At 37.6% G+C, this 27,504-nt stretch overlaps 2 protein-coding genes across 4 annotated transcripts; one reads left to right on the top strand and one right to left on the bottom strand.

Moving 5' to 3' along the window:
* Positions 1-31: 31 nt before the first annotated feature.
* On the bottom strand, positions 32-14,619 carry DBT (dihydrolipoamide branched chain transacylase E2). Its single transcript, XM_068952278.1, has 11 exons — positions 14,369-14,619; positions 9,937-10,060; positions 9,687-9,762; positions 8,582-8,763; positions 5,912-6,039; positions 4,848-5,091; positions 3,895-4,061; positions 2,814-2,891; positions 1,807-1,998; positions 1,553-1,624; positions 32-687 (listed from the first exon to the last, which is right to left on the bottom strand). Exons 1-11 carry the CDS (start codon positions 14,420-14,422, stop codon positions 520-522), a joined length of 1,485 nt encoding a protein of 494 aa, XP_068808379.1. The 5' UTR covers positions 14,423-14,619; the 3' UTR covers positions 32-519.
* RTCA (RNA 3'-terminal phosphate cyclase) lies at positions 13,713-26,387 on the top strand. 3 transcript variants are annotated; one of them, XM_068952275.1, is made up of 11 exons: positions 13,713-14,014; positions 15,379-15,479; positions 16,802-16,945; positions 18,462-18,585; positions 19,161-19,219; positions 20,599-20,740; positions 21,975-22,099; positions 22,748-22,806; positions 23,423-23,517; positions 24,609-24,713; positions 25,123-25,732. In XM_068952275.1, exons 1-11 carry the CDS (start codon positions 13,841-13,843, stop codon positions 25,219-25,221), a joined length of 1,227 nt encoding a protein of 408 aa, XP_068808376.1. In that variant the 5' UTR covers positions 13,713-13,840; the 3' UTR covers positions 25,222-25,732. The 3 variants fall into 3 exon arrangements, with proteins under 3 accessions (XP_068808376.1, XP_068808377.1, XP_068808378.1); XM_068952276.1 differs by lacking the exon at positions 13,713-14,014 and adding an exon at positions 14,556-14,832 and having other exon boundaries at positions 25,123-26,089; XM_068952277.1 differs by lacking the exon at positions 13,713-14,014 and adding an exon at positions 14,633-15,280 and having other exon boundaries at positions 25,123-26,387.
* Positions 26,388-27,504: the final 1,117 nt, after the last annotated feature.

Genomic DNA, 27,504 nt, shown 5'->3' with positions numbered 1-27,504 from the left:
AACAACAAAAAGCTCTCTGGACATCTTAAAATATAAGCATAAAAGGCATTTTATTTGTACATGATTTTTGCATAAATTCTTCAGAAACTTGGATATAACCTTCTGTCTTTGTTAAAATAAATGTGTGTGTCCAACAAGGAAGAACTGTGAGTATTTCCCTATGAAACAGGTTAATCAGTTTAAAAATACTGCAGACATGTAGATCACTGTCATTCAATTACATCAGCCTAAGAACAGTATGTACTATAAAAGTCAAAATAAAGACTTTCCATCACCATATTCAGGAGTCACACCATGACCTATTAAGTTTGACAGGTTGCTGTAGAAGAAATTACAGCACTAGTAATTTGATTTAAAAGAGTGTAACAATTAATTGATAGACTGGTATCAGCTGCTGAGAACTTGTAACCACATAAAATAATTATATAATGTGAGTAACAACAGGTATGTGCTAGCACAGCCAGCTTTTATTCAGTCTAATCCGCAAAGTTTGAAGGTATATTCTAGCCATAATTTTCTTTATTTAAGGTCTAGCAGCATTAAAGCAGGGTTCTCCAAATAAGATTTCCACAAGTTAGAAAACCGGGCCATTGTAGCTCCATCAATAATGCGGTGATCAGCTGACCAACTCACATTCATTATCTGTGCTTTAAATACTTCACCTTTTCCATTAAACCGGGGAAGAACCTAAAAATCAGAGAATGGAATAAAATGGAAATATAAATATTGAATACTTTCATTAGCAAGTATGTATTAACATTTTGCTAAATTAAATAGACAGCAGTAGTGCCATTCAAGAAAGAGATTTTCCCATTATTGTCTGCATTGCAGATTAGAATATATTGCAAACCTACATTATAAACCGACATATCCTATTTCTACCATCTTGGAAATAGTGAAATAGTGAAAATCTTAATTTTGACTCAAAAGTTTCTTCCTGACTAGTTTATTGCGCTATTAGTGCTCAAAGGGACAATTTCCCCAAAGCGTTCTCTAAACAAAAGGATTATAGGAAGAACACAGGAAAAGTATTTTTAATTAATACTAATTTTATTTCCAGTGTTGACCTTCCATGTATGTATTAAAGAATTTAAGTCTGAAATTCAAAAATAAGAAACTGCCTTTACCATTTGGAGCTCTGTAATAGATTCTGCTATCTGGCTCATGAAGCTAAACTTGATTATTAAAAACACTTTTTTACTCTCAAGTTTTCTCCTTGATTATAAAAAAAAAAAAATGCTCTAGGCATGTTGCAAGACTGGTAAAAAAATATTTACATTGCTTCTTAATAACTGGGAGGCTAAATACAGAATTCTAGAAAATAAATATGAACTTTTGAGGTAAAAGTTTTCTATTTACACATTTCATGTGTGCATAGCCATCTAAAGATACTGTAAACTTAATTCACAAGCTATGCAGTTTCTATTTCATAAAGGGAAAATGTTTAAATAAGAACAACATACAAAGGGACACACAATGTTACATATGCATTAAAGATGACCTCAGTTTGCTACAGTTAAACACTCACATCACTGAGATAAAATTAATATACCTGTATCTTTCCAAGGGCTCCAATAGCTACTTCAGGAGGTAGTATCATTGGTTTAGTATAAGTGCCACCAATCTACAAGGAAAAAAGCTGAGGATATTAGTAAGGGAATAATTATATCATTCTTCTGAAAAAGCAGATTGCTTGTTGAATTGCTGAATTGCTAAAGGTTTTGGGTTTTGTATATTAAACTTTCATTAGGATATTCATTTCTGAAGCAGTTTTCAGATGTAAGTTCCCATTTTTCCTGTACTTACTGTGCCAATATTTGAAAGGGTGAATGTTCCCCCAGTGAGGTCATTTGTTCCCAGCTGGCCTGCAGAGCCCAAGGATTGTAGACGATTTAATTCAGAAGCAATCTCAAATACACTACAGACTTGAACATTTTTCACATTTGGGACAATTAAACCTTGCTCTGTGTCCATAGCAACTCCAATGTTGTGCGAAGCCTACAAAAAATTTCATTAACCAGACATTAACACACAGAGTCAACGTAACTTTTATTTTACACAAGAAAGCATTTGAATAATGCGTTTGACTTTTTTTTTTTTTAAACCAAGGAAGTACTGTCTGTATTAAGCAACTCCCCTATACTGTTTTGAGGGGAGGAGGGGAGATAAGTTTTAGAATATTAGCTTTTGATATCTGGAAAATAAGTACAAATCAATTTTTGCAATTTCACATTCAGGAAATCTAAAATCTTGGATTCAGTTTCATACTGAAAATATTTCTTATTTTGTTATCCAAATAAACATCCTAAAATGACTAACAGTCTAAAAGAGAACACTAGTCTTTAAAAAATGGAAATTGAATTATCATTGCATTTTCTAGAAGGAATATTTAAGGATTCATCTGAGGGATACTGATCAAACAGCATATAATGAATTTGCACTCCTTTATATTTGCAACATACCTTAAGGAAATAGACATTTACTGCCGAGGAGTATCAATCCAGCACATTTTATGAAAATTAAATAAATTTTAGTGAAGTGATTTTAAAAAATGACTTTAATATATAAGGGTTGAGAGTTGGAACAGTGGAACCACTGTGCCATTACTAAAAAAATACTGCTGAAATCAGATCTGTATTAAACCTAATTCAATCTCAGACAGAATCTGGATACTCAGATTATTTTCCAGCACAACACAATAACGTTGTTACAAGCTACAAGTTCCTATAACTAGTGCAGACATACTGAAAAGGTATCCTTGTTAGCTGTTAGTTTGGGGTTTTGCTCACAACTTTTCTCAGGATTTTACAAACCTTGTATGTGATGTTTTGACAGCTTTCATCCAAAGAAGCATTAAGAATAGGATACTGCAACAATCCCAGAGAAGCTGCCTGTTAAATATAAAAGAAAAGAGATACATTTTAATACTTTATAACTAAGACAGTTACATTAATATTGTTACTCAGAGATGGAAGGGAAGACATAGCGGGAGACAATTTCAATTAGTAATAATTTGGATTTCCTCTGTGGAATAAAATTTGGTCTCAACTCTCCTAAACCCTCCTTGTGTGTTAAATTCTGTCACGATTAGGACAATGGAAGAAAAAGACAAATTACAAAAAATAAATATATAACAAACAGATACGGAAGGGGATAATCACTCTTTATAATTATAATCAAAGTTGAATTTGCATTTGGTATTTCCTGTTTCACAATTCAAATTGAGTATCCTGGCATGAAACTTACGTGATTCAGCAACGTCATTCTTAGCTTAAATAATAATTATTTTGAGGAAGTAATATTAATTCCCTGGGAAAAAGAGGTAGTGGAATTAGTCCTTAATTGGCACTCTAACTGAAATAGCATTATCATAAGTTTTAGATTAAGCTATACGTTCAGCCTTCAGTGATGTCAACAGCTGGAAATGTCTGGAAGTAGAATTGTGGCAAATAAATGAATTCAAGTGCCTAGTCTTCTCAACGACAAAGCAGATGCACTCATTCATCCGAGGGATTCATTACCAACAAAATAAAATAGAAAAAGAAATTGCATTTCAAGTGTGATAATGGAGGTTGTAAAAAATACTGATGGTTTGCAAGATTTGTTTCTGCTAGTTCAAACTTAAACATTCAGTGACGCTTAGACCCTTATTGAGTCATGACTTATCTGTTCTACCCTTCACCATTAATATTTCAAAAATTTTCCTTGATATTATATAACCCCACTACAATCCCAACAGTGAATTGATAAGTGGCTCAATAAACAAGCTGTGACTTTTCTTGTGACTTGTGACTACTGAAATGGTAGAGACGTGCTTCAAAGTCACAATAGCAATCACTCAGATTTTGGCAAAATCTGCATTAGTAGTCTTACACAGTGCTCTGCATGTCTCACCTTTATGAAGAAGGGCATAAAGGAAAGCTTAACTCCACGAGTTTGTGCTAGAGGTTTCAGCTCTTCTCGCAGCTGAACGAGCTGAGTCAAATCAATCTCATCGCAATAACCAAAGTGAGGGATCTTTAAGGCTGCACTCATAGTCTTTACCATTGCCTTGTGAAAACCTGAAAAATATTCACTAAATTCTCACACCAACAAAATGAGCTTCTGGGAAGTTATGGTGAAGTTCCAATTATTTGGTTGCATTAAAAAAAAATTACAAAACTTAGAAAAAGGAAAAAGAAACAGATGGTAAAGCTCACTTTAGAATCAACAGTTAGTCACCACATGCAAATTCAATTTTTACAGTTGTAATACTTCAGATTATATTATTCCATATTTCTCCTATGTATGCGTGTATTTGGAATCATAATATAGTAATCTACACTGCTTTTTCTGCCCTCTCCATGACGACACTGCCTGAAGGCAAGCACAAACCCCATTTCTTCCTCTTTTAACATGACTTTTCTTATGTCAGCACCTCCTGTTGCACACTCTTGTCCAGAACAAGTCTGAATGCTGAAATTCGCTATTTCTAAGCTCTGATAAACACCTATATTTGCTGTACCTCAAAACTAATTACATAATGACTCATAGTGTAACATATTCAAGTGTTTCAGAATTCCTACTTATTTCATCATATATTTGAAAAAACATGGATTAAAAATGAACAAGTGCAATTTACAGCCCCACTCCCTCCAGCCAAAACATAAACAACTATTTCATAAAATAATAATTTCAAACATCACTTTCCTGCCACGTATGTTTTCCTATTTCTCACTTTTCCAGCACACTTTCAGAATAACAAAATAAAATGGACTTTCCATCAAAAGAAATTGAATGTTTGCTGAGTAACATCTGCTGTTAGTAATTGTGAACATTATTTCAAGATTTTATATTTCATTGTTTACCTGTTATAGCTTCAGTTTTATCTTTTCCTGAAAACGCCATGGGTCTGGAAACTGGTACAGGAATTTTACGTGCTTTATCCTTTGGAGCAGCTGGCACTGTCTCGGATTTTGGCAAAGGTGGGAGAATTTCAGCTTTTGGTGATGGAGGTAAAATAGCTCCTGTCTGTTTGGCCAAATAATTGAGTATGTCTTCCTTAAGGATTCTGTTATCCTTCCCTGTCCCAACAACTTCACTCAATTTAATCTGAAAGATACACAGCAACCTACAACACTTTTGCTTTACAGCATTATAAAAAAATCCTGTATTGTAAGTGAACTGCAAATAAAAATTATTCCATATACTTACAACGTTATTTCCCTTTCTATGACTTATTCCCTTTCTATGAACACGATCCAAATAATCTAAAAGCCCATCTAGATATCTAATTGCATACTTTAAAGATGAAAATTGATATTGCTTACCTCTTAATTACCTCACAGGCTCAATAGTGAAAAATTCATCTGAGTAAAGCCATTTGTCACTTAATTTTCTCTAGTTACTGTCTCACTTTTCTCCTAAAAATGCACCACAAGCTTTCCAAAACAATAGACTATTCACAGATTCACAGAAAATAGAATTAGAAAAGCCCTTACAAGGTGACCTAATCCATCTTCTGCTCCAGGCAAGATTAACCTCACCTATATCGTTTCTGATCCGAAACTGAAGACTTTAAGAACAAGGTAGCTAAAGCTGAGATGCCATTTTCCCTTCTCCCTCCTCTGTCCCAAGAATCTGTTCTGGTGCTTTCTTCTTTTTACCTCCAAAAAGGTTCTCTTTATCTCCAAACGAAAGTGCCCTAGCTGCCTCTTAAGCCCAGTAATTCTGGCAGTTATTCATGTCCACCATAATCACAGAAAAAAACATTATTCTCTTCATCTTTACAACAGTTTTTACACATTTGAAATACATTTGAAAACATGTCTTTCCTCACTACACTTTCCTTAAGATCAGTGTTCTCCTGGTTAGTCAAACTGGTATGTAGAAGAGGGATTAAAATCAGCAGAACCTGATTCAGCGAACTCACATTGTTTTCCATGGCAAGACGACGAACTGCAGGGGTTGCCAATGTTTTATGACCTTTTATCTCTTGGTGAGTGTGTTCTTCATGAGACATAGCAGGTGTTTCAACAACATCTTCTTCTGGGGCAACACCTGAAAACAGGAAGAAAAATATTAACTTTATTACATTTCTCTGTAAGCATTTGTTGTAGTGGCTAAACAGAGGGAAAGTATGGGAACTTGTTTTAAAATTCCTAATTTAATCAAAAGTTAAATGAACAGTAAAAAATAAAGCCGAACAAATTCTCAAATATCTTAAAAGAAACCAGCAAAGGAAGTATTAGCTACCTCTCAAAGTACTGGATACTGCAATAGGGAAGGTTAATTGTGATCTATCCTCTGACTGGGTACCTCATGTGTTTCTAGATAAACATGGTTAAATACACATGTAGGAGACAGAGAGGAAAAAAAGGAGAAAGGAAAATCATAAAAATACTTACAAGTACAGAGCTGAAATCAAAGACCAACAAATTGGTCATGGACACCTGGATCACGGGGTTTTTTTTTTTTTAGACATATATTTTGGAATATTTGATTAACAGATATATTACAGAAGTAGCATAGCAGGTATAAACAAGACAACAAAAAGCTAAATTTCTTGGAACGCTAAAGCCCTTTTTCCTCTAAACAAGCTTATTCATACTTGGATGCTTTCTTGCTCTTCTGCAGGCAAAAAAATACTCTGAAGAAAGACTTGCAAAACAATAATAAACTGTATTAGTGTACTACTTTTGTTATGCCTAAAAACTGTACTACTTTTGTTATGCCTAAAAGTTCAAGAAACAGTACCTCTTAAGAATTTGTTCAAAATTACTAATTCAAAGTAAAAAATTCTATTGATTTTAAAGAAAGATAATTAATCTCAAAGAAGTGCAGATTTTCTCCTTTTTGAAAGCCTGAAAAACATACCTGTGAAAATATCTCTCTAGTACTAAAATAGAGAGAAAAAAGAGAAATTGCACAGCTATTTCCATCGGTCATCTTTGTATTTTGATATGGCACAAAAGTCTTCAAAGATTAGCACAGAAAAACAAAATGTCTCAGAGAGCATGTCACTGTTTGGTACAGCTATTTTATGACAGAAATAACTACATAAGGTCTTATTAAATTTGTTTTTAATTTATTTAAAATTCACATGGTTTTAAATAAAACCAGAGTCTACGCAGAGCTCTTTAAATCAGAAGTTCTCCAACTAAGGACTGGCCCTTTGAGAATCACAACATCACTAAGACAATTCTACTTTCTTTTTCACTTTCTCCTCTCTCATGATCTCTCTAGCGATTCTTTGAAAAACCTTCCCTTTCTAGCAAGCAACTCCGTTGTTAGGCCAACAGAGAGATGAGCAGAGCCAAAGGCTTTTTTGCATCTGTTGTGGGAGACAAATACCTGGAGGGTGAGGAAAGCTGCCTACTGCTTCATAAGTAGTGGAGTTAAAAGTGTGGTTCCTTAGCCCCCTCACTCCTGAATCCTCTAACTCTAATCCTAGCAATAAGCGGTAAGACATTCTTCTGAAGCTACTGGTCCCTATCATAGTGCTGGGTAATATATCGCCACGACTTTAAATGCACATAATGCTAAAATGATTAAATGTGTGTTGCAGTGGTGCCAGCATTAGCCTTCCATTGAACTGCACCACCCTGTAAGAATTGGCAAGGCTCTACCCTAGACCACAGGTTTTGTTTTTCCTCCCTTAGCCTTAAGATCAGTGCCAGGTAATCTGCCCAGGTAATATCGTTCTGTTTTTTTCCCCCAAAGTACCCGGGCAGAACAGACTTGCTGCAGAAATGCAAGGATCTTTGTGGCTCAAATGATCCCAGGAGTGGAGCACATGCCGGAATGAATTTAACCAGAGCAGGGGGTCCTCCACCCAATGAGGGCGACGACTACAAGAGGTCAAGTCACCCTACAATCACACTGCACTGCAACGTCTGTCATGGTATAAGGTATCGGTCTGAACAGTTTGGGGCTCCTTGATGAGATGAAATGGGAACGGGGCTTTTGGTCAAGTGAGAGTGATCCTCAAACATGGCCCTGAAAGCCTCGCTGAACTGTTCTTCAAATTGTAGTGTGATTCTTATTTTTATTATCCTTATTCTGAACTATTCAAACTGTACATGAACCATTATTTGACCAGAAGCTCATCCTAGTCTCACAGACCTCGCAGGTTCCAGCAGTGAATTGAACTCTCTTGTCCTGAAGTGAATCCTACCCCTAATTTTAGTCTTCACGAGGTCACTGACTCACAGCAAAAATTACTGTGTACCTCCAAGACCTTGGTAGGTGTACCTTTCCATCATTCTCTTTTACTGTATTTTAATTCCTTCCTGAAAATTCTGTCCTTTATGAGAGCCAAAGCTTTTAGTATTTACTTTGAGCTACTGTGGATGGGAACATAGCAGTGATAAAGACTGTTTGAGCTAAATTTTCAATAGGAAATGTCCAGCTTTTGAGATTTTAAATCCTCATAAAATATCACAGAAGAACTAATAAAAGTTTTTTCTGCTTAATTTTCTGTTTGATTTTATAGAAGAAAAAAATCAGATTTAACATTTTCAAGGGAAAAAACTCTACTGACAATCTGATGATTTTATGACAGCAAATATAAAATACGCAGGACAAAAAATGCTTACAATACCTTTTGAAGCATCAATTTCAATGTCCACTAATGGTTTTCCAACATAAGCAATTTCATCTAAATTGTAATGGAGTTTTCTAATGATGCCATCATAACGGCTAGTAATAGTAACAGAAGCTTTATCGCTTTGTACTTCACAGATGCTATCAAACTGAGACACACTATCACCTTCTTTTATATACCTAAGAGAAAAGACACAGGCTGGTGTAAAACATATTAAACGTAAAAAACCATGCTGTGTATTCTGTATTCTTTTGCCAAGTAGCCATTATGTACATTGACACAATGTGAAAACGCATTCTAGGTAAGAGGCTAAATTATACATAATGTATCCATTTGCTGCATATCTTGCCAGACTACTCCAGAACGCTTTGTTGTATGAAAAGTAGCAATGATTGAGAATATCATCACATTTATATTTTTGCTGTTACTTTAGTTAAAAAATAGAATTTTCTTGAGAGATTATAAACTGTTTAAAACGAGGAATGAGCTTTGCTCAGTTTGAAGCTAAGGAAGGCCTCTCAATTTGAAATTGCCAGGACCAGTGTAGGATCAATTTCAGACACGAAACTAGAAGCGGGAAACACTGTCTCCAGTGCAAAGAAGGTATTTTCAATTATTCCTACAAAGAACAAAGCATTCCAAAATAGTCCTCCCTCACTGGACACTTTGATTTTGCTTAATCCACTTATCAATGGCCTTTTAGGAACAATTTAAATGTTCCAATCTTTGATTAATTCATTGGAAAAGTACTGCAGGATAAAATTTTGTGGTTTCTCCAGAGAAGCACACTTTTTCTAAAGTTCAGCTCAACAAGTATAATCAAGACTCCTGCACTTCAAAAACATGAATCACTGAAAGAAAGTCTACCTACAGGTGCAGTTAGGACATCCTGTTCCCTCCATCTTTTCCATTCCCAAATAAACCAAATTGCAAATAAACAAAATGTAAAGCTCAGACTATACAAGGCTTCAAAATGCGGAAACTAATATGTAAAAAACTCCACTAGTAACCCAGAAAATGTATTCTCAGATGACCAACAAATAGCACAGCTGTAAAGTTACTTGCTGATTACTTAGTATGTTTCTAAGAAAGTGGAACTTACCATTCTTTCACAGTCACCTCTGTAATCCCTTCTCCAATATCAGAAAGCTTAAACTGCACAATTTGGCCACATGAAACTTTAAACGGACAATGAGGAAAAATAAAAGGTTTAATATTAAATATATGATATCACACAGAAAATTCTGAAAAATGCATCAAAAATATGCTGTATACCAGTTATATACAAATTGCTAACATAACACTCTAAAATAGCAATATAAAATAAATTATTTTAGTATGAAAAAGATTACCAGCGGATGCTCTGAATAATCGCTGTTGATGACTAAACTTGAGGGCAGATTTGTCAAACACGCACACATATTTTGATTTTATAAACCGAATGCTGCTGCACGATCTAACACGGTGAACACAAACCTGGGGGAGAAAAGTCTCAAATGTTAAAATATCGGAATGAGGAAGACAGAACTCATTTAATATTCTGGATGCAACAGAAACTGAACTATAATTAAAATAGGTGAATTCTAATTTATTTAGAGAAGTTCTTATGAAATCACAATTATACTAAATAGGTATGGAATGTATAACGACCATTAAATTTGCATAAGCTTTGCCATGTCCTTAAATAATTGTAATAATACATCACAGAAGAGATCAAAGCCACAATAATACAAATGATGAACAAGAATCATGATAAGATCTGGCAACAGATTCATAGGTGCCATAGTTTCTTTAAGCAATTAGTTTAATCAGGACACACGCACAAAAGCTTATTAACTTATTAACAGACTCATTAACTATATCAGCCATATGAAATATTTCCCATGCAGAATGAATGCTGGAAAGGTCCCTCAGACAGTGGGAAAAATCAGTATATTTTTCTTTGTTGTTTCTTATTCTAATCAAAGGTTGATCAGAAATACGAATTAGAAAGGAAAATCACACTGGAGAGCACAGTTGCCCTTTCATTTCTGTTAATATATAGAAGACAAACATCTTGAAGTAAATATCATTTTCCATCAACTTTATTGACTTTTTAAAGAATTGGGTGCGAGGTGCTTTTCCTTCATGGCTACAATTATGTTTATCCAGAAATCAACTTCAAGGGTCAATAGAATTTTCTGAAAGGTTCTCTATAAGAAACTATATGCTTTAAAGCATCGTATAATCGCAGCAGTCATCATTTTGGTCAACAGCCAGTGGCACTTGCATTGATATAAACAGACATTTTATCATTAAACATATTAGAAGTTAGTTCAGACCCTTTCTTGTTTAGTAAGATTTCTTTAATCTAATTCGGGTGTTATATTGTCCTAGAGTGACATAAAATTAATACCAAAAAAACTAAATTATCTGTAGGTACTATCTCATATTTAGAGATATGCAAAAAAAATCAGGTGCTACAATGTACCTCAAGTAGCTCAAAACTGTAAAATTTACAAATTATCTTCTTAGAAGAGCCAGAAAACAGGACACCTGTGTGGGAAAGTTCATTTTAACTCCTTTTTTTTTTAAAATAATCCTTTCAAATAATTGCAAAGCATTTGAAACTTCCTGATTATCCTACCCTCCCCCGAGAACTATGGAAAACATTGCACATTTATATTGCACATTTAAAATGTAGATTATCCAGAAGACCGTATTATACTGACTTGAAAACATATATATTTTCTATATTATTCAATCTAGCATGCAAATTATACTGAAATATTACCTTTCTTTCAGGAACAAATATTTACACAATACACTCTACCTTAAAGGACACTGCAAAGTCAGGCTGAGCTACTTTTCAGCTGCCTCCTACCAAGATTGTATCTGTTGATCTAGAATAAGTATTTTTCTCAGTCCTATCATGAACAAACAGTAATCCCTTTTCATTAGTCCTCCAGACAAACAGTAATCCCTTTTCATTAGTCCTCCAAACAATTTTCAAAACAAAAATTCAGGTAAAATGGCAATTGTAAGCTAGAATAAATCTTATTTTATGGATGCATTTAAAATTTTCATTAAATTACAAAAATAGCACAATAGCCAGATTTCTTCTGTTTTTAATTCTGTGTTTCTTTCTAATTGAGTCCATTCTTTTGTCCAGCAAGATCTTTTTGTTCCAAACTTACAATAAAACTCTTTTCTCTTTAAATGCCCCTACATGGAAAAGATTCAATATTTACCTGAGAAGATGATCACAAGCAGCACATCATACCTCTGAACTATCTATAAATGTGAAGTTTCATAATGCTTTCCATGTGATTTTAACATTTGGTAACCAATGCAGATAGTGAATTAGTAACGCCACTGCCAAAAAAACAGACTGTTTTTGTTACAGAAGGGTTTCAATACTGTTTCAATTTATATTTGCAGGAATAATTCAAAACGACCGCATTTTGTAAAACTAAATCTGTCTTTTTGGTCTGTAGTTGATCTTTACCAGACAGTTGGTGTGTTAGTAAATTAAAGCAATAATACAGTACCCAGGCTCTCCGTATAACAAAGTGTTCCTTTCTAAAAACTGAAAAATTGAAATCCATAAACTAAAGAGGCAATATTTATTCATTTCAGCATTTAATCATCATAATATTATTTACTATACTGTGTAAAGCAAAGTACTGGAAATAACAAGAGCATATAAAAGACAAAATGAATCCTAAATTCAATATACATATCCATACCATTATATATATCTAAAACTCATATATATGTAGATACATGAGTATATATGAGATATACATATTCATGTGACTGTTAAATATCAGAAGGCAACAAAAAAAAACAACCAGCGCAGTACTACCAGTTATGTTCATGTCACCACTATTATGCTGTAAGGCAATGATGCTGCAGTAAGATAATGCCTTTCCTATGCTAGTCTTCAAAGTGCAGAGTTATCGTGGGGAGAAGAGACTACAGGGGTTTATGTCTACTCTAGTCTCTCACTGATACTGAAAACTCATCAACCATTCATGATGAGCAAAATTTCTTACGGTTTAAGGTTTGAACCAAGGCAACCCTGGAGCATTCGCTATTTGGTGGAGAATTACCTTGCTCCTGTCTGATTCAGTTTTGGTCATTTCCTTAAGAAGAAGAAGCCTATTGCGCTTCTTCTAAATCGTCACTGCTCCTGGAAATCTACTGCCGTCCTCAGAACAAAATGTTATGTTATTCAGGCAACTGATTACCTGATGAAGTAACACTCAATTTCAAAGTCAAATTGAATAAGTTGTGTTCAAAGGTAATGACTTCACGTTAAAGAATAGTCTTCAATGAAACTCAGTTGACTTGCTCTCATGTTGAGTCATTTTAACGAACAATTATTAATACCTTTTGCACGCCTATTTTATAACTCCATACATATAATTGCCTATATACTAAATCAATAAAATCGATGCCCTTGCTAGCATATTTCAGTCAGCCTTAAAAATTGGCACCATATCCTAGTCTCTAGATGACTCTCATCTCCCTGCCATCTAACACAAGGACGCCAGGCTCCTTTCTTTTGTTCTTCACAATCCATACAGCCCATGCCCTGTCTATGGACAACCACCATTAGGCTGTTGTTCTCTTTGCCAGCCAGAGTTTGCAAGAACATTGAGAATATTAAAATGTGACACTTTAAAATTATAATAGTAATTTTATTTCTTGGATCTTGAAACTGTTTTACCATAATGGGCAGAGGAAGAATCAGTTTCTTGTAACATTTAAAATGTGCTTGCAGATAATGCACACTATAAATAGCCAATTCTAAATTACACAGCTCAGCATGCAAGGATGCGAGGATGACACTCAGCATAGATAGGATGAACATTTTCATCTTAGCAGAATCTCTCTCTGAATTTAAAAGTAGACAGTTTGGTTAGAAGGAAGACTAAAAGAAGCAGCTATTTCCAAGATTCTTTGATTAGTAGAACGAGTTGTATGTAACTTAAAACTAGATAATTATAAAAGCATCACTGAAAAAAAATTCTTCACTGCTAGACTTTTAAAATATATGTATTATTACTAAGTGCAAACATAACAGCAGAAACCAGACCGGATACTGATTTTAATTTTGCTTTCACTTGGATGATCTCACAACAGACGTTTCTTTCTGTGACAATGCCAGAACGGCAGTACCGTAACTGGAAGCCAACGTGCTTTGACACCGCAGCCAGCCTACAACGCGGAAGGCAGCGGAAAGCATGAAGTAACTTCTTATGACGATACATGTTCAAGAGATTGCATGTGTCTTTAAAAGCGATTAAGTGGATTCACCTCTTGAAGGGTGGTGAGGTGTCTCAACTATTTAATCCACAAGCATCGAGGCTCCGGGGACTCAAGGAAATACACGTGTCCCTTTTCTGCGTGGGCAATGACCTCACCCCTGTTCACGGGGCTACGGTACACACGGCGGGGGGAAGGCGGGAAGGGGGTGAGGTGAGCTAAGGTGCGTGGGGTAAGGGACTACCAAACAGCAGGAGAGAGGGGTGCCAGCGGCTTCCCCCACAGGGAGCAGAGCGCGGGCGGCGGGTGGCGGCCGGGCCGGCCGAGGGGCGGCGGGGAGGCTGAGGGGCGGCCGCTCCGCCAGCGCGCCGTGCCCGCCCCGAGGGGCTGCCGCACGGTGCTCGCTCTCTCCCGGGCAGAAGGGAGTGACGGAGCTTCGGGCGCCGCCGGCCGAGGCGGAGATGCCGCGCGCGGTCCGCCGCCTCACCGGCTCCCCGGCGCGCCGCCACCCGCCGGGCCCCCTCCCCTTACCAGGCGCCCGGCGGTCCGGCAGCCGCTCCTCAAAGCGGTCACAGCTGCCGCCATCTTACTGCGGGAAACAGCAGGCCCCACCACGCCCCACACACCTCCCCCCGGCCGGCCAATCAGGACGCAGCCACGCGGACCGCCGCCGGGCAGAGGCGGGCACCCGCCCCCGGCAGGGGCCAATGGGCGGCGGGGGGCAGCGGGAGCCCGCGGCGGCGGAGCGGGCAGCGCCTCAGGACGGGGCGAGTCACCTGTGCGCAGCGCCCCGCCGCTGGGCAGGGTGGAGCGGGCTCCCCCGGGCCGGATGGGCTGCGCGAAGGGCCCAGCTCTCCCTGGCCAATAGATAACGAAGTTCAGCGTGTGTCCGTTCAACCAATGCGCCGGTGTTTCTCCGCGCCTCTTTTAACGATCCCGTGGGGATGCAGCCGCCGGGTGCCAGCCCGGACGGTGCCGAGTTTGTCACCGCTCAGGTGACGCGGGCTCAGGCTCGGCACCGCTCTGGGCCGCCGCCTGGCCCTCCAGCCTCGGAGCTGGGGCTCCCCCGGGCCGCCGAGCCGCCTCAGCCCTGCTCCCTGCCGGGGAGGGCTGGCTAACGCGGGGGGCGAGGCTCCCTCCTCCGCTGGCCTCAGGCTGCCGGGCGCTGGGACCCGGCGGCGGCTCCTCACGCAGCGGAGCCGCCCCTGGGCAGGCGGGGAGGCGGCTGCGCTCTGCGCCTGCTCCAGCGCCGGCGCCCGGCCTAGGCACCGGTACCGGCAGCCGCCGCCGCCACCCGAGGGACTGCTTCGCCGCGGGCTCGCCGTCTGCAGCGCCCGGCTGGGATCCCGCCCGCGCGGCGCCGGTTGCTGCGAGAGGCGCCTCCGGCCCCGGCCAGCCATGGACGGGCAGTGGGTGGAGATAGACGGCGGGATCATGGAGGGGGTGAGCGCCAGCGGCGAGCGCCCCGGGCCACCGCGGGGAGCGGCGGCGGCGGGCGGGGAGTGCCTTCGCGCCTGATGGGCACCTGTTTCCCTTTGCAGGGTGGGCAGATCCTGCGCGTCTCCACGGCCTTGAGCTGCCTCCTGAAGTTGCCGCTGCGGGTGCGCAGGATCCGCGCCGGCAGGAGCCAGGCCGGCCTCAGGTAACGGCCGGGGCAGGGCGGCCGGCGGCGCTGCCTCACGCCCTTTCCTGGCTGTCCCCGCGGGGGAGGGGGGGCGTGCCCGCAGCTGTGCCGGCGTGGGGGGCTCCTCTTATCCGAAACACGTCCAAGGGACGGGGCAGGGGGGAATTCATTACTTCGAAAGGACCTTTTTTTCTTTTTTTCTTTTTCTTTTCTTTTTTTTTTTTTAATCAGAAGGCCTTGCCTGAGGCCTGCTTGCAGACCTCGGCCCCTCTTCTCTTTCGCCCTTTCCTGCCTCTGCTCAGCCGGGGCGAGGGGGCCGCCTCTCGCCTCCGCCCTGCAGGTAGCACCGCTTTGCAGAGCGTCTCAGAAACATGTTTCGAGGTGCTAAGCATGGTATGAAACTTGAAATAGGGCTGAGATCGTATAACGCCTCACTGAAACATGCTTCACGGAGTATATAGCGTTAGAACAGTTTGTGTGTGATCTGTATGTCTTGGAGTGGTCAGATTTAGTTAAAATGCTACCAGAAACCTCAAAAACAGCTTACTCATGTTCCTCATCCTGATTTAAAACCATTTTTTCTCCATAGAATTCTGTTCCATCATTAACCCAATTAATTAATGACAACCTCCTTTACTAACGTTTTACATATCTTTGTAAGACCAAGATGTGTGAAGGTCAGAAGCACGTATTCTACTTAATTTGGGACAAAACTAACTTACAGCTAAGGGAAACTGGTCCCTCAACATTTATACAAACAGTAATTTTTAAACTTTTTTGTTTTGGGGCTTTAAAACATGTCCAGGAGAGGCAGAAGCTCCCAGGTAGTTAATTTAGGCTGACTGAAAGAGAGCTGCTTTTCTAAGCTACGCTCCCCAACTCCCCTGGAAGTAGGGGAAACCACTGAATGGTTTCCAGCTTATTTCACAATGGCTCTTATGTAAGGAAATTACAAGTAATGTTTGTTTAATAGAACAAGAATATTACTAGTTGACTAACAGCCCTTAATGCAGAGAAAGTTGGAGGCTACTACATGAAATTATACTTTACATAGCATCATCATCAAAATGTAGTGAAGTAGTGAGATCATTCTGATGACATGGATGCACCTGCATTTTCAGTTTCCTTGCACATGTGAAAAATAAATAAATTAAAGCTGTTCCTTTGGCTCCCATGAAATTAGGAGAAATACTGTTGGAACAAGATTGAATTTCTGATCCTTGTTTGGCCTGAATTTTGCAATCGTAGTATTTATTAGTTGATATTTAGTAACTTTTTAAATGTAACAAGAATATGTAGTCTACCTGCATGTATCTTTAATGTAGTATTATGACTTGAAGGCCTCAACATCTGTCTGGATTGGAGATGATTCGAGATTTATGTGAGGGGAAGCTGGAGGGCGGAGAAATCGGTTCAACAGAAATAACCTTCACTCCTGGGAAGATCAAAGGTGGAACCCACATAGCAGATACAAAAACAGCAGGGTATGTCTTTGTACCTACATAATGACTGACTAGTCACTGCTCTTAACTGCTTTTGGTAACTTTAAAATTATGATAAAAGATAACAGAACATTAATTCATGAGTAATGAGCCTTAATCTGTGCTGCTTGACCTTGATACATCTAACCAAAGAACCTTACTTAAAGCTTTAAGTTCTCTTGCCTTAATGTAGGCAAGATCTGTATTAATAAAGTACATGCAAGTGTTATAGTTTTAAAGCTATGATTGATGCATAAATTGAACATTTTCATTAATGTTAAGCAAAAGACAGCTGTCCATGTATTTAAAACTTTGTCCCCTATTTTTTCACATTATTGCATTAGATATCAAGCCTGATGCAACTAATTACGTTGAGTTCTGTCTTACAAACCTGTACATTATACTGTGTTACAAAACATTACCTCTCTTGTGTTCAATTAATATAGCAATATATTTATTGATAATATATTCAATAAAGTATTGAATTAATCATGTTTATATAATAAAGTCAGTCTTGAGATTTCACTTGGGCACATAACGGTGCAATATGGGATACTCGTCTTCGAATCTGGGACATAGTCTACCTGTTATTTTCTCTCTCTGTGTTTTTCCATTCTGTATTTCTGTGTTGGGTCCTTTGGTCTTTGAAACTGTTGCAGAACTGAGTAGAATGGGTTTAGCTCTGCAAGAGTGGTGTGAGCAATCACTCGGCAGCATAAGCTACGTTACACATAGCTGAAATTTTCTTTAAGAGAAATTTTTTCCAAGCTGCAATAGCAGAAACAAACAAACTACTACCTCTTACTTAAACATGACACAAAAAGGTTTGAGTAGGCAACATTGCATGTTTACTAATTGGACACAAGCAAAAAAACTGAATAACAATACGGTTCACAAACATTCAGAGGTTATTTAAGAAAACAAAAACAAGTTTGCCTCAGTTTAGTGGTGATTACTAATTATTTTCACAATTCAAAACAATGCTTAAAACACCTGTGAGGTAACTTTACAATTTGGTTTGCAGAACTAACTTATTTTTGGAAAATTTATTTTGGAGAGTTTTTTATTACCTATGGAATATGCAGGGATTCAACGATTTTGTATGCTCCTGAATTTTCTTGTGCAGGGTAATGACCAATTTCTAAGCAATTTTGTAGTTTTCTAAATATTTTGTTCTTAAATGTTAGAATTGCTGCCTAAGCCTTTTCTGCTTTTCCCGTGTGCTAACTAAGCGTACGGTTCTCAATACCATCAGCACTTTAAATAAATTACATTGCTTTTATTTCAAACAGGACTATTAAAGACACCATTACTGTAGAACAAAAACCTTTATATTTAGGCTTGCTAAGAGCATAAAGTTTTAAATTAGTATTTTTAAGAGTAATAAGTGTACTTAATAGCTAATGTTCAAAGTTAGATACTTAGGTAAATGCTCTGGAAAACCATTTGTCTTTGATATGTAATGATTCTGCATGGATTATGGCTGTATTACATTTGAGTATCTTGTGATTATTTTTAGGAGCGTGTGCCTACTGATGCAGGTAGCAATGCCCTGTGTGCTGTTTGCTGCTTCCCCATCAGAACTTCATTTAAAAGGTGGGACTAATGCTGAGATGGCTCCTCAGATAGACTACACAGTCATGGTAGGGAACAATTTCTTTGGCTTGATGCATCTTTCATGCATATGTATGCACTGTAGCTACTGTACTTCTATTGCTCTTACCACAGTTTTATTTGTAATTTAAACTGAAATTAAATGAAGGAAAAATATCTCTGTTTACTTGGTAAACTACTGAAGTGGACATCAATCTCTTTGACATGGGACTATTACGCTATTAATGTATTATATTTAGGGAGCAACCAGTGCCTCATAGAATTCCCTGAAATAGCAACTTGTCCGCTGGTTTTAATTACTAAAGATAATTTCACTTAAAATAGATTCTTTGTTCTAGGAATGCTGTGAAATTGTTAGGAATTTCTCTTCCTCTTTCCATATGAGAATCCTTTAACACAAAGTGCCATTCAGAGTAAAGTACAGAGAACCTCAGATAAGCTGTATGCATGACACTGGCTATCTTTTTTTATCGTGTAACTGAAATTTTCATGTTGAACATCTCTTTTTTTGTTTTTCTTCCTTTCTGAAGACTGAATAGAATGGTGGGAAATGGTAAATGCAAAATGCATTCACCCTGTGTTTTTATATATGCTTGTTTTTCAGGTTTTCAAGCCAATCGTTGAAAAGTTCAATTTCACATTCAATTGTGACATAAGAAAGAGGTGAGTTGTAGAATCATGTGGCAGAAGCGGGCCTGACTGAGCCATTATTTAAGCACGTATGCACATGCACAAGGTGTCCTGAATCAAGTCAAAGGATGAATTTGTAATACAATAACTACTCCGCATTAGCTGCCCTGTGTGTATTGTCACTCCATGATAAACGTGATATAGTTCTTGTCTTTTTTCATTGCTGAATCTTCAGCTTGTGTTTCAATTTTCCTATTGGCTACCTTAGAGGGAAGTGCCTGCTGAGCAAGCAGTTCATTACAGAGCTTATTCTGAGTTGTTAGTTATGGGTATGCTCCTGCACTTGTAGAGAGTCCATGCACCTAACAAAGTGTTTTGGGTTCCCTTTCAAAGTCCAGAAGAAAAGCACCACAGAACCTAAAGTTTCTGATGCCATGGTTATTAGAGATAGTTTACTATCTTTCAGCCTCAGGAGAGACTGTATCAGGTCTGTTAGATACATCTGAGCTGCACTTTACCCATTTGAAAGGAGGCTTTATCCTAATTATTATCTTAAAGGAGATACTGTGTTCATTATTTATCTTATTTTCAAAGTCAACTGTTGGTATGCAACTGTCCAGCTAGCTGTTCTTTTCTTCCTTCTCCCTCTTCCAGGCCAGACTTTTGGCCAGTTTAGCCTGTTAGAAGCAGCATTACCCTGACAGAGGGGTAGATCTTCAAGATCTTCAAGTCTCAAAGACCTGACATTTCTATAATTTTCCTACATGAGAAGATAATAAAAGATTCAAAGAAGCACAATCACTGAAGGAAGGGCTGAAGTACAGGCTCACTAGTTGGCTTATTGGCAGGCCAAATACAACAGTCAGTGAGTCCATGGCCAAGCTCAGAACCAGCCAGAAAGTGCGCTGCATCTTGTGGAGATGGCAACTGGTAGACATGGGAAGGAGCCGGGCCTATTGCACGGAGAACTGAGGTCTGTTATGGGAAAGAGGGAGGTAGTGAGGCTGGTGGCGTTGCAGTAGAGAACAGGATACCAATCATTAGGAAACTAAGCACACTCACAACAATGTCTTTTATGACGCTAGCTATACACAAGACACTTCTTTCCTTTCTCAGGGGTTATTGTCTGCATTTAGATATATCTCAACACAAATAACAAACAGTAAAGTTTCAGAAAAGAAGAAATGTGTTAAGCTATTATTAGGCAGTTAGTAAAATGTGTGTTATGAGCTAATATTGTTAGAGAACATATTTCTGTTTTAGGTATTTCTAAGGCACACATCAACAAAGTTCATTTGTATAGTAACAGAGAACATAACATGTGTAATCAAATATGTGAAGAGCATTCTTGCTATTTTCTTACTCTTTCTGATCTTTGCATCTACTTACATCTGATTACTATTTCTAAATAGGGGCTACTATCCCCAAGGAGGTGGTGAAGTTATAGTCCAAATGTCACCAGTCAAAGAGTTGAGCCCAATAAACTTAACAGAACGTGGCACTGTGACAAAGATATATGGAAGAGCGTTTGTTGCTGGAGCACTGCCTATAAAAGTGAGTGCTGATGATAGCTCTGGAAGTATCTAGCTTTACTATATGTGTGTGTATGTGTGTGTGTACATGTGTATATATATTTAAAAAATATTTGAATTGTATGTAATCTGCATAACATACCTCTGGTGCTCCTGTATTCTGCACTCTTTCACACCAACTAAAGCAGCCTTATTAAATAGATTCAATTTTGTAGGCCATAAAATAGAATTTTGGATGTTTCTAAAATGCATTTATTGCATAGCAACATGATAGCACCTAAAACAGGGAATGAGAACGATGTCCTTGATGAGATGATGCCCATTCAGAAAACCTTAGCAGAGATTGTGGGGCATTTTAAACCTGATTTAAGTACAGTTCATACTTGTGTAAATTATCTTAAATCTGAAACGAGGGCCTTCATTCATAGATTTATGGGTAAACTATAGTGCACTGGTAATACACAGATATCAGACTAAATAAGACTTTTCAAATGTTTTTAAGGGCATCAGATGAACAAGTTAAGGATAGATCAGGCAAAGACAAAACATAGATGAATTTGCTTCCTTTTACCTCTCCTTTCTATTATTCCTATCCTGTTTGTGTTTACAGAGAGTGAGTGGCAGGATCTCCTCAGGATTCCTTCTCACACACATAGGGTAGGAAGCATGTGAGGAAGGGAGAGAAGAAATTGAGTTACTTCTTGAAGGGCCTTAGACTGTTGATTTTGGTCTTAAAATCTCCAAACCTATGAATACGGACTATGATCTTCTTTTTCTTCCACTGGATCCCAAGGATGAGATGAACTTCATTTGCCTCCAGCTGCCTATGATCTAAAACTGTTATTTTATACATTACGATTTACAGAGTATATCCTATACATAATAACTGCTTTTTTACAATCTAATATCTTGAAGTAATCAAGACTAAAATTAAATGTCTATCCATATGTATAGGGAAAACATCTTGCATTTCTGTTGATATTCAAGCTTCTATGTACCTGACTATAATTGGTTGTTTAGTATTTAATATTACCTTAATTACCTTAATTCTGGGAGAAAATTTTCAGAAGCTGTTCAATGCTTGCCGTGGTTTATAACAGCCCTTTGCGTTTTTTAGTCAATAAAACTAGTCTCTTTGTAGCTTGGAAGACTTTTATTTAAGGATCCGTGGTAATAATTACGCTTATGAGGAAAAAGTATTATTATAATAGTATAATTTAGTTAATGTTTTGCTCCTTTTTCTCTTACCTTGCTAGCTGGCAAAAGACATGTCATCAGCAGCAGTGAGATGCATCAGAAAAGAAATCAGGGATCTTTACGTTAACATTCAGGCGGTTCGAGAACCTGATGATCAAGCCGTTGGGACTGGAAGTGGAATAATGTGAGATGAACCAAAACTTCCTATTAATACCTGCCTTGTTAGCTTGCTAATTGATTAGCTATATCTTCTCAAGACACACAAGTAATCATAAAAAGTGACGGTCGTCTTTTTTTTTTTTTTTTTTTTTAAAGCAAGAATATATATTAGGATATTTCAAAACTCTTATCATGTTTAAAAACCTTTATAAATATTATATAGGCAGGGGAAGCTTTTCTCCTACAAATGTTAAATGCATTTAACCTTTGTTCATAAGCATCTGAGTGAAGATGTGGAAGGTGTGAAAGACAATGTTTTTAGCTTTGTTAATATCTCAGTAGCACTGCCATTCACTGAACTCTTGAGCTACAAAAAAGGGGGAGGGTAGTGGGACCTGGCATGGAGGCATTTGCAGGAGGAATTTTTTTTTTCCTTTTTGAGGAGAGCGTAATAATTACAGTCTTGCTTCATATCTGAAAGAAAGGCAAAAGGAGAAAACATTTCCTGCGTGATCACTTGTTTTGACACACTGAAATACAAACCCCATACTGATGGTGACATTAAAATTCAGTATTAAAAAACAAAATACAATAATCTTGATTACTTATCTGATAAATAAAATGTAATATAAGTAATTCTGTACTTAATATTGATTCTGATTTTTCTGTTTAGCATTGTTGCAGAAACTTCAACAGGTTGCTTGTTAGCTGGGTCATCACTTGGCAAGAGAGGTAAGAGTTGTGTAAAGTACACCTCTTTTAAGTTTAACTTGAACGTACTATTAACGAATAGGAATCTGAAATATTATCTGTTCGAAGGTCTGATGCTTTGAGTTTAATTTTTAATGGATGTTATTTAGTAATAAAGGACAGTAGAAATCAACAGATTTTAATTTTGGTTAATAGAATTTTACACTTCATTATATTTCTAAGCTGCTTCTGCATAGTCAAAATTTACAGTGTTCTTAAACTCACCTTTTATCTGAATGGACTGTTAAAGGTCACTGAGTTGCAAATAATTCTGCATTTTAAGAACATACGGTCTTTGCTGTGGTTTACCTGTGAGCTTTTTGTTCAGCACTCACTACATCTAATTGTCTATCTAGATTAAAAGGTGTAGAAAGGATTTTAGTTGTAATTGGTGTACATGAGGCTACAGGCTTCCCTCTGCATAGGGAGTATGAACTATACTTCATCATAAGAGAGGAGTTTTTTTCCAAGTGGACATTGGAGGCAAGAGTATGGAGATAAGGTTTAAAAAGTTGTTTGTCATTTCTTAGTTTTCTGTATTTTTTTAAGTGCTAAATAATAATTGGACACTACTTAATCTCCTGGATTTCTCTGTTAGGAAAGAATTCTGACAAAGTTGGCATTGAAGCAGCGGAGATACTGCTTAGAAATCTTAAACATGGTGGAGCTGTGGATGACTCTCTACAAGACCAAGTAAGGCTCCTATATATGTTCAGATGAAGTTGAAGTACAGGAAGGACCACATGGATATATGTATTACTTGTAAATCATTTAAATCTGAACAGTGAAAAAATGGAATGTAGATTTCTAAGTTAGACTGTATTTCTATCTGAAAGAAAGGGGTAGGAATTCCCTCCCATTTGGCACTTGCTATGTCTAAACCCATGCATGCCGTATAGTAGAGGAAGAATAGAGTTCTCTTCCCATGTATTAAAGACTAGACTAAGAGAGGCTATTAGAGAAAATATCCAGGAGGTGTTCCAGTTAACTTCCTTGCCTAACTACATTTGAGAATAGAGACCCTCCCCGCCACACACTATCATGTTTTGAATGACAGTGTCTGAAAAAGTATGGACTATCCTAGATAGGGTTACATTAGCTCTTAGCTGTAAGCACCCAGCCACGCGTTCCTATTATGCAGAATAACAGGAAGTAGTTAGGTGTTGAAGTCATCCTGCCTTTTCTGGAGCGTGTGCAATATAATTGGTAGAAACATCCCACAGCTAGATGCAGCGCGTGTGGGGACTGTTCTGAGTTATATGAAGCTTTACAGAGTGCATGTCATGGTGAGGTTTGTAAATCAAATGAGACTTTTTAATATCAGGTGAATACCTGATCATAAAGTGTTATAATGTAGAAACCGCCTCCTGAGTTTTATGTCCTCCCCAAGGTAATCTACCAGTCTGGAATGTGAAGTGAGTTGGGTGAAATTTAGAGTGGGGCTGAAGTTAAATGTAATAACAGAAGTTCAGCGGCAAAGATGATTGTGGAGAAGTAGCAGCCCTTCTGTGATATGCGTTCACAGTAGTAATTCCCAAGCTTATTGAATCTTAGATCACTCTTAATACTCACCACCATGTACTTTTATGAAATTTTAACGCTGAAGGCAAATGCAGTGACTTAGATCAGTTGTGGACTACTCACCACAACCTGACAGTTTGGAACGATATTTTCATTTACACATGTTTTGCATGTTTTTCCTTCACTTTTCTTTTTTGATTTTCCTCAGTAAGTTGCTAGGATATGAATAGTTATTTAATAATTACCTTTATCCACCCTTTCAGCTGATTATTTTTATGGCACTAGCAAAGGGGGTGTCCAGAGTGAAAAGTGGACCAATCACACTTCATACTCAAACTGCTATACACTTTGCAGAGCAGCTAACGAAGGTGAGTCCAAAACTTGAGGAAGTTTTACCAATCAGTTGTCATCCTGTACCCTAGGAAGTGTGAGCTGTATAGACTCGCTCTGATTTTAGCAGGATTTGTGAACTGAATTTTTCCTTATGGAGGACAAGTGATAATAAAACAGTTGTTAAAATATTTATATGGGAGCTTATCAGCAGAAGATGAACATACTTTATAGTTAAATGCCTTTAGAGTGATTAGATACCTTTACCACCTTTATTTAAATAATTTTAATGAAATCAGTTAAATCTCTCAACATGCACAAACAATTATTAACAGATTACCGGACATCAGATATTGAAGATTTATGTATATGTATGTTATAACTTGTGTATATTATATGAATACTATAACATGTTTAGTGACATATTTTAAATCCTGTTCATTTTAGGCTAAATTTACTGTAACAAAATCAGAAGAGGAAGATCCCAGTAAAGATGCTTACATCATTGAGTGCCAAGGAATGGGGATGATAAACTCAAACTTGTAGGGTTTAAGAAAAAGAACAAGCTAACAAAAGCAAAACTCAGCATACCTCAGTGATGTATTGCACTACATTTCAGTGGATGTGCAATATGCGGGTGAACAGGAGGACCCTTCTGTCACATCTAATTGATTAATTTGATTTAACTTCAAGGATGCTGTCTAGTTTTCCTTTGGCTTGCTGAAAATGTTTTTTTTTTTTTTTTTACTGTTAACAGCAAAATGAGTACAGACAGGACAGCAAATAGAATAAAATGCATGCGTTCGGGCAGCTGATAGTATCAATTAGAAGCTTTAAGAATTCAGATTCACCAAAGTACAATATCATTATTTCATTTCTAAAAAATACTTAGATTATACATTCTTTCCCCTTAAGAGTATGTAAATTTTATTCTTTAGGATCCTTTATGTTATGAGGTATATAGAATGAAGTGCACCATCAAATCTGTATCTCTGTTCTCCTGTAATCATTTTGCTTAAATTGCTTGTGAGAAAAAATAAAGCACTGTCATTATATGAAAATCTGGTATTTATTTTTGCTGTTAACATCTCAGCATTTAGTAGGAGTTACAAAGTAACTTTTTGGAAGTGAAATTTCTTTCCCTCCATACAGTAAAAACCAGTCAATGCTTGAAGTAATCTGCTTTTAAATCTTTTCTTTTGTATCTATTTTTTAAATCTTCTGAAGATGATGAGCTTAAAAATGTACCATGTTAAATCTCAAACATGACATACCAACTTTTTGCTCTGATAGCTTTACCCTGTGAGATACTGACTGTATGGAAGTTTTCCTTACATCTCAGTTATGTATTATAAGCAACAACAGGACTTGGAGTATTAACCAAAATGTTACTACATAAAAGTCAGTTGGTAGTAACCTGGAGGAATTGTAATTATTTATTTGAATAATAGAAAAGAAGTGTTAGAACCTTTGTTCTACTGTCTTAAAAAGGAGAAGTGGGAAAACCTGGAAGAAATCACACCATGGAGACATAAATGAGATGCCTGTGCAATTTAGAGTTACATCTACAGCTTACAAATTAATTAAGACTTACTTTCTATATTACTGCAAGGGATTTTGAGATCTTCCAGAGAAGGCATACTGCCAGATACAAAGTAATAGAGATCTGCAATGAAGAGTTTTTTTATAATAAAAGCTGTTTATACTTTGTGCAGTACAAGCCTATGGTAGTACCATCTTAGCAGCCCTGAAATGCAACAATGATCTGGTTAGTTTACTGATGGATCTACATTGACCCAAGCTGTTGCTGTTTGTTCTTTTAAAAGCAGTACTTTATTTCACCTGAAATTAGGCAACTGTTGTTGAATATACATATATACCCATGTATATATGCATACATACACTGAGCAGTGCATATACACACAAGCGTATTCAGGCATATAAATCTAGTTGCATTATCCCCAGTGGGGATTAGGCAGGGAAGTACTTTTGTAGACCTGGCCTTGGACTTTGCTACAAAACCTTATTCTGAACTACAAGGAAGACAAAGGCTCTGATGGGGCATCCTTCTATTTTGCATATGAAGGACTGAGTCACAGAGTTGGAATGACTTAACCAGAACTTCACAAATGTGCTCTAGAAGCGTGAATTGCTGTCTAGGTTTCCCATATCCTAGTTCGCAGCCTTTGCTCCAAGATCATCTTTTTCTCAGTGGTGACTATTGAACTTAACATTTAACAATAACAACTGCTTAACAATTGCTTAACAATTGTTCTATTTCTTCTTAGGGTTCTTTCCCTCCTCCTTGAAAACAAGTGCAAAGGAATGAGATGCTATTAATTTCTGATTAAAAATTATTATTTTCTCTAATACCGAGAATGGCCTGAGTGGGGCAGCAGATACCTTCTGCAGTACGTTTGAAACACTGGCATTCTAACTGCTGCTGATAGATGGAGCACCTCTGAATTACAAGTCTATGCTGTTCATGACTTCCCATGATTCCCTTGGGAGGAATCCAGAATGTATTTCTCAAAGAAATTTGCAAGAAAGCTCCCAAAGAGTTGTTGTTTGTGCTTAAGAAAGCAAGCTCTTCTAAAGCAGAAATTTTAAAGGATCTTTACTTGTTTTCACAATTCAAAAGATTAATGTACCTGGCTAATTTTCCACCTAATGGAGAGATTCCTGCTGAACTGTTAACAATGTTTTGCTACAGCAATAGCATGGTACAGAAAAACCTGAAAAAACAAAAGACAGACAATGAAGAATTTTCACACTTCTCAAAAAATATAGATTGATGAGAAACTAATGAGGAAAGAAAAAAAGTATTTA

This window comes from Struthio camelus, chromosome 8 (genome assembly GCF_040807025.1).
Source record: "Struthio camelus isolate bStrCam1 chromosome 8, bStrCam1.hap1, whole genome shotgun sequence".
NCBI lineage: Eukaryota > Metazoa > Chordata > Aves > Struthioniformes > Struthionidae > Struthio > Struthio camelus.
Note: the sequence above shows the minus strand (reverse complement) of the source record. Positions and strands in the feature narration are given on the sequence as shown.

Excerpts from the sequence above, each read along its gene's own strand:
- DBT (XM_068952278.1), bottom strand. The coding sequence starts at position 14,422 with ATGGCGGCAGCTGTGACCGCTTTGAGGAGCGGCTGCCGGACCGCCGGG. Across the intron at positions 8,764-9,686 it reads GAGGTGACTGTGAAAGAATG|GTATATAAAAGAAGGTGATA; the intron begins GTAAGTTCCACT and ends CTTTTCTCTTAG. Across the intron at positions 1,625-1,806 it reads CCCTTTCAAATATTGGCACA|ATTGGTGGCACTTATACTAA; the intron begins GTAAGTACAGGA and ends TTTTCCTTGTAG.
- RTCA (XM_068952275.1), top strand. The coding sequence starts at position 13,841 with ATGTTCAAGAGATTGCATGTGTCTTTAAAAGCGATTAAGTGGATTCAC. Across the intron at positions 14,015-15,378 it reads CCCCTGTTCACGGGGCTACG|GGTGGGCAGATCCTGCGCGT; the intron begins GTACACACGGCG and ends TTCCCTTTGCAG. Across the intron at positions 24,714-25,122 it reads TTGCAGAGCAGCTAACGAAG|GCTAAATTTACTGTAACAAA; the intron begins GTGAGTCCAAAA and ends TGTTCATTTTAG.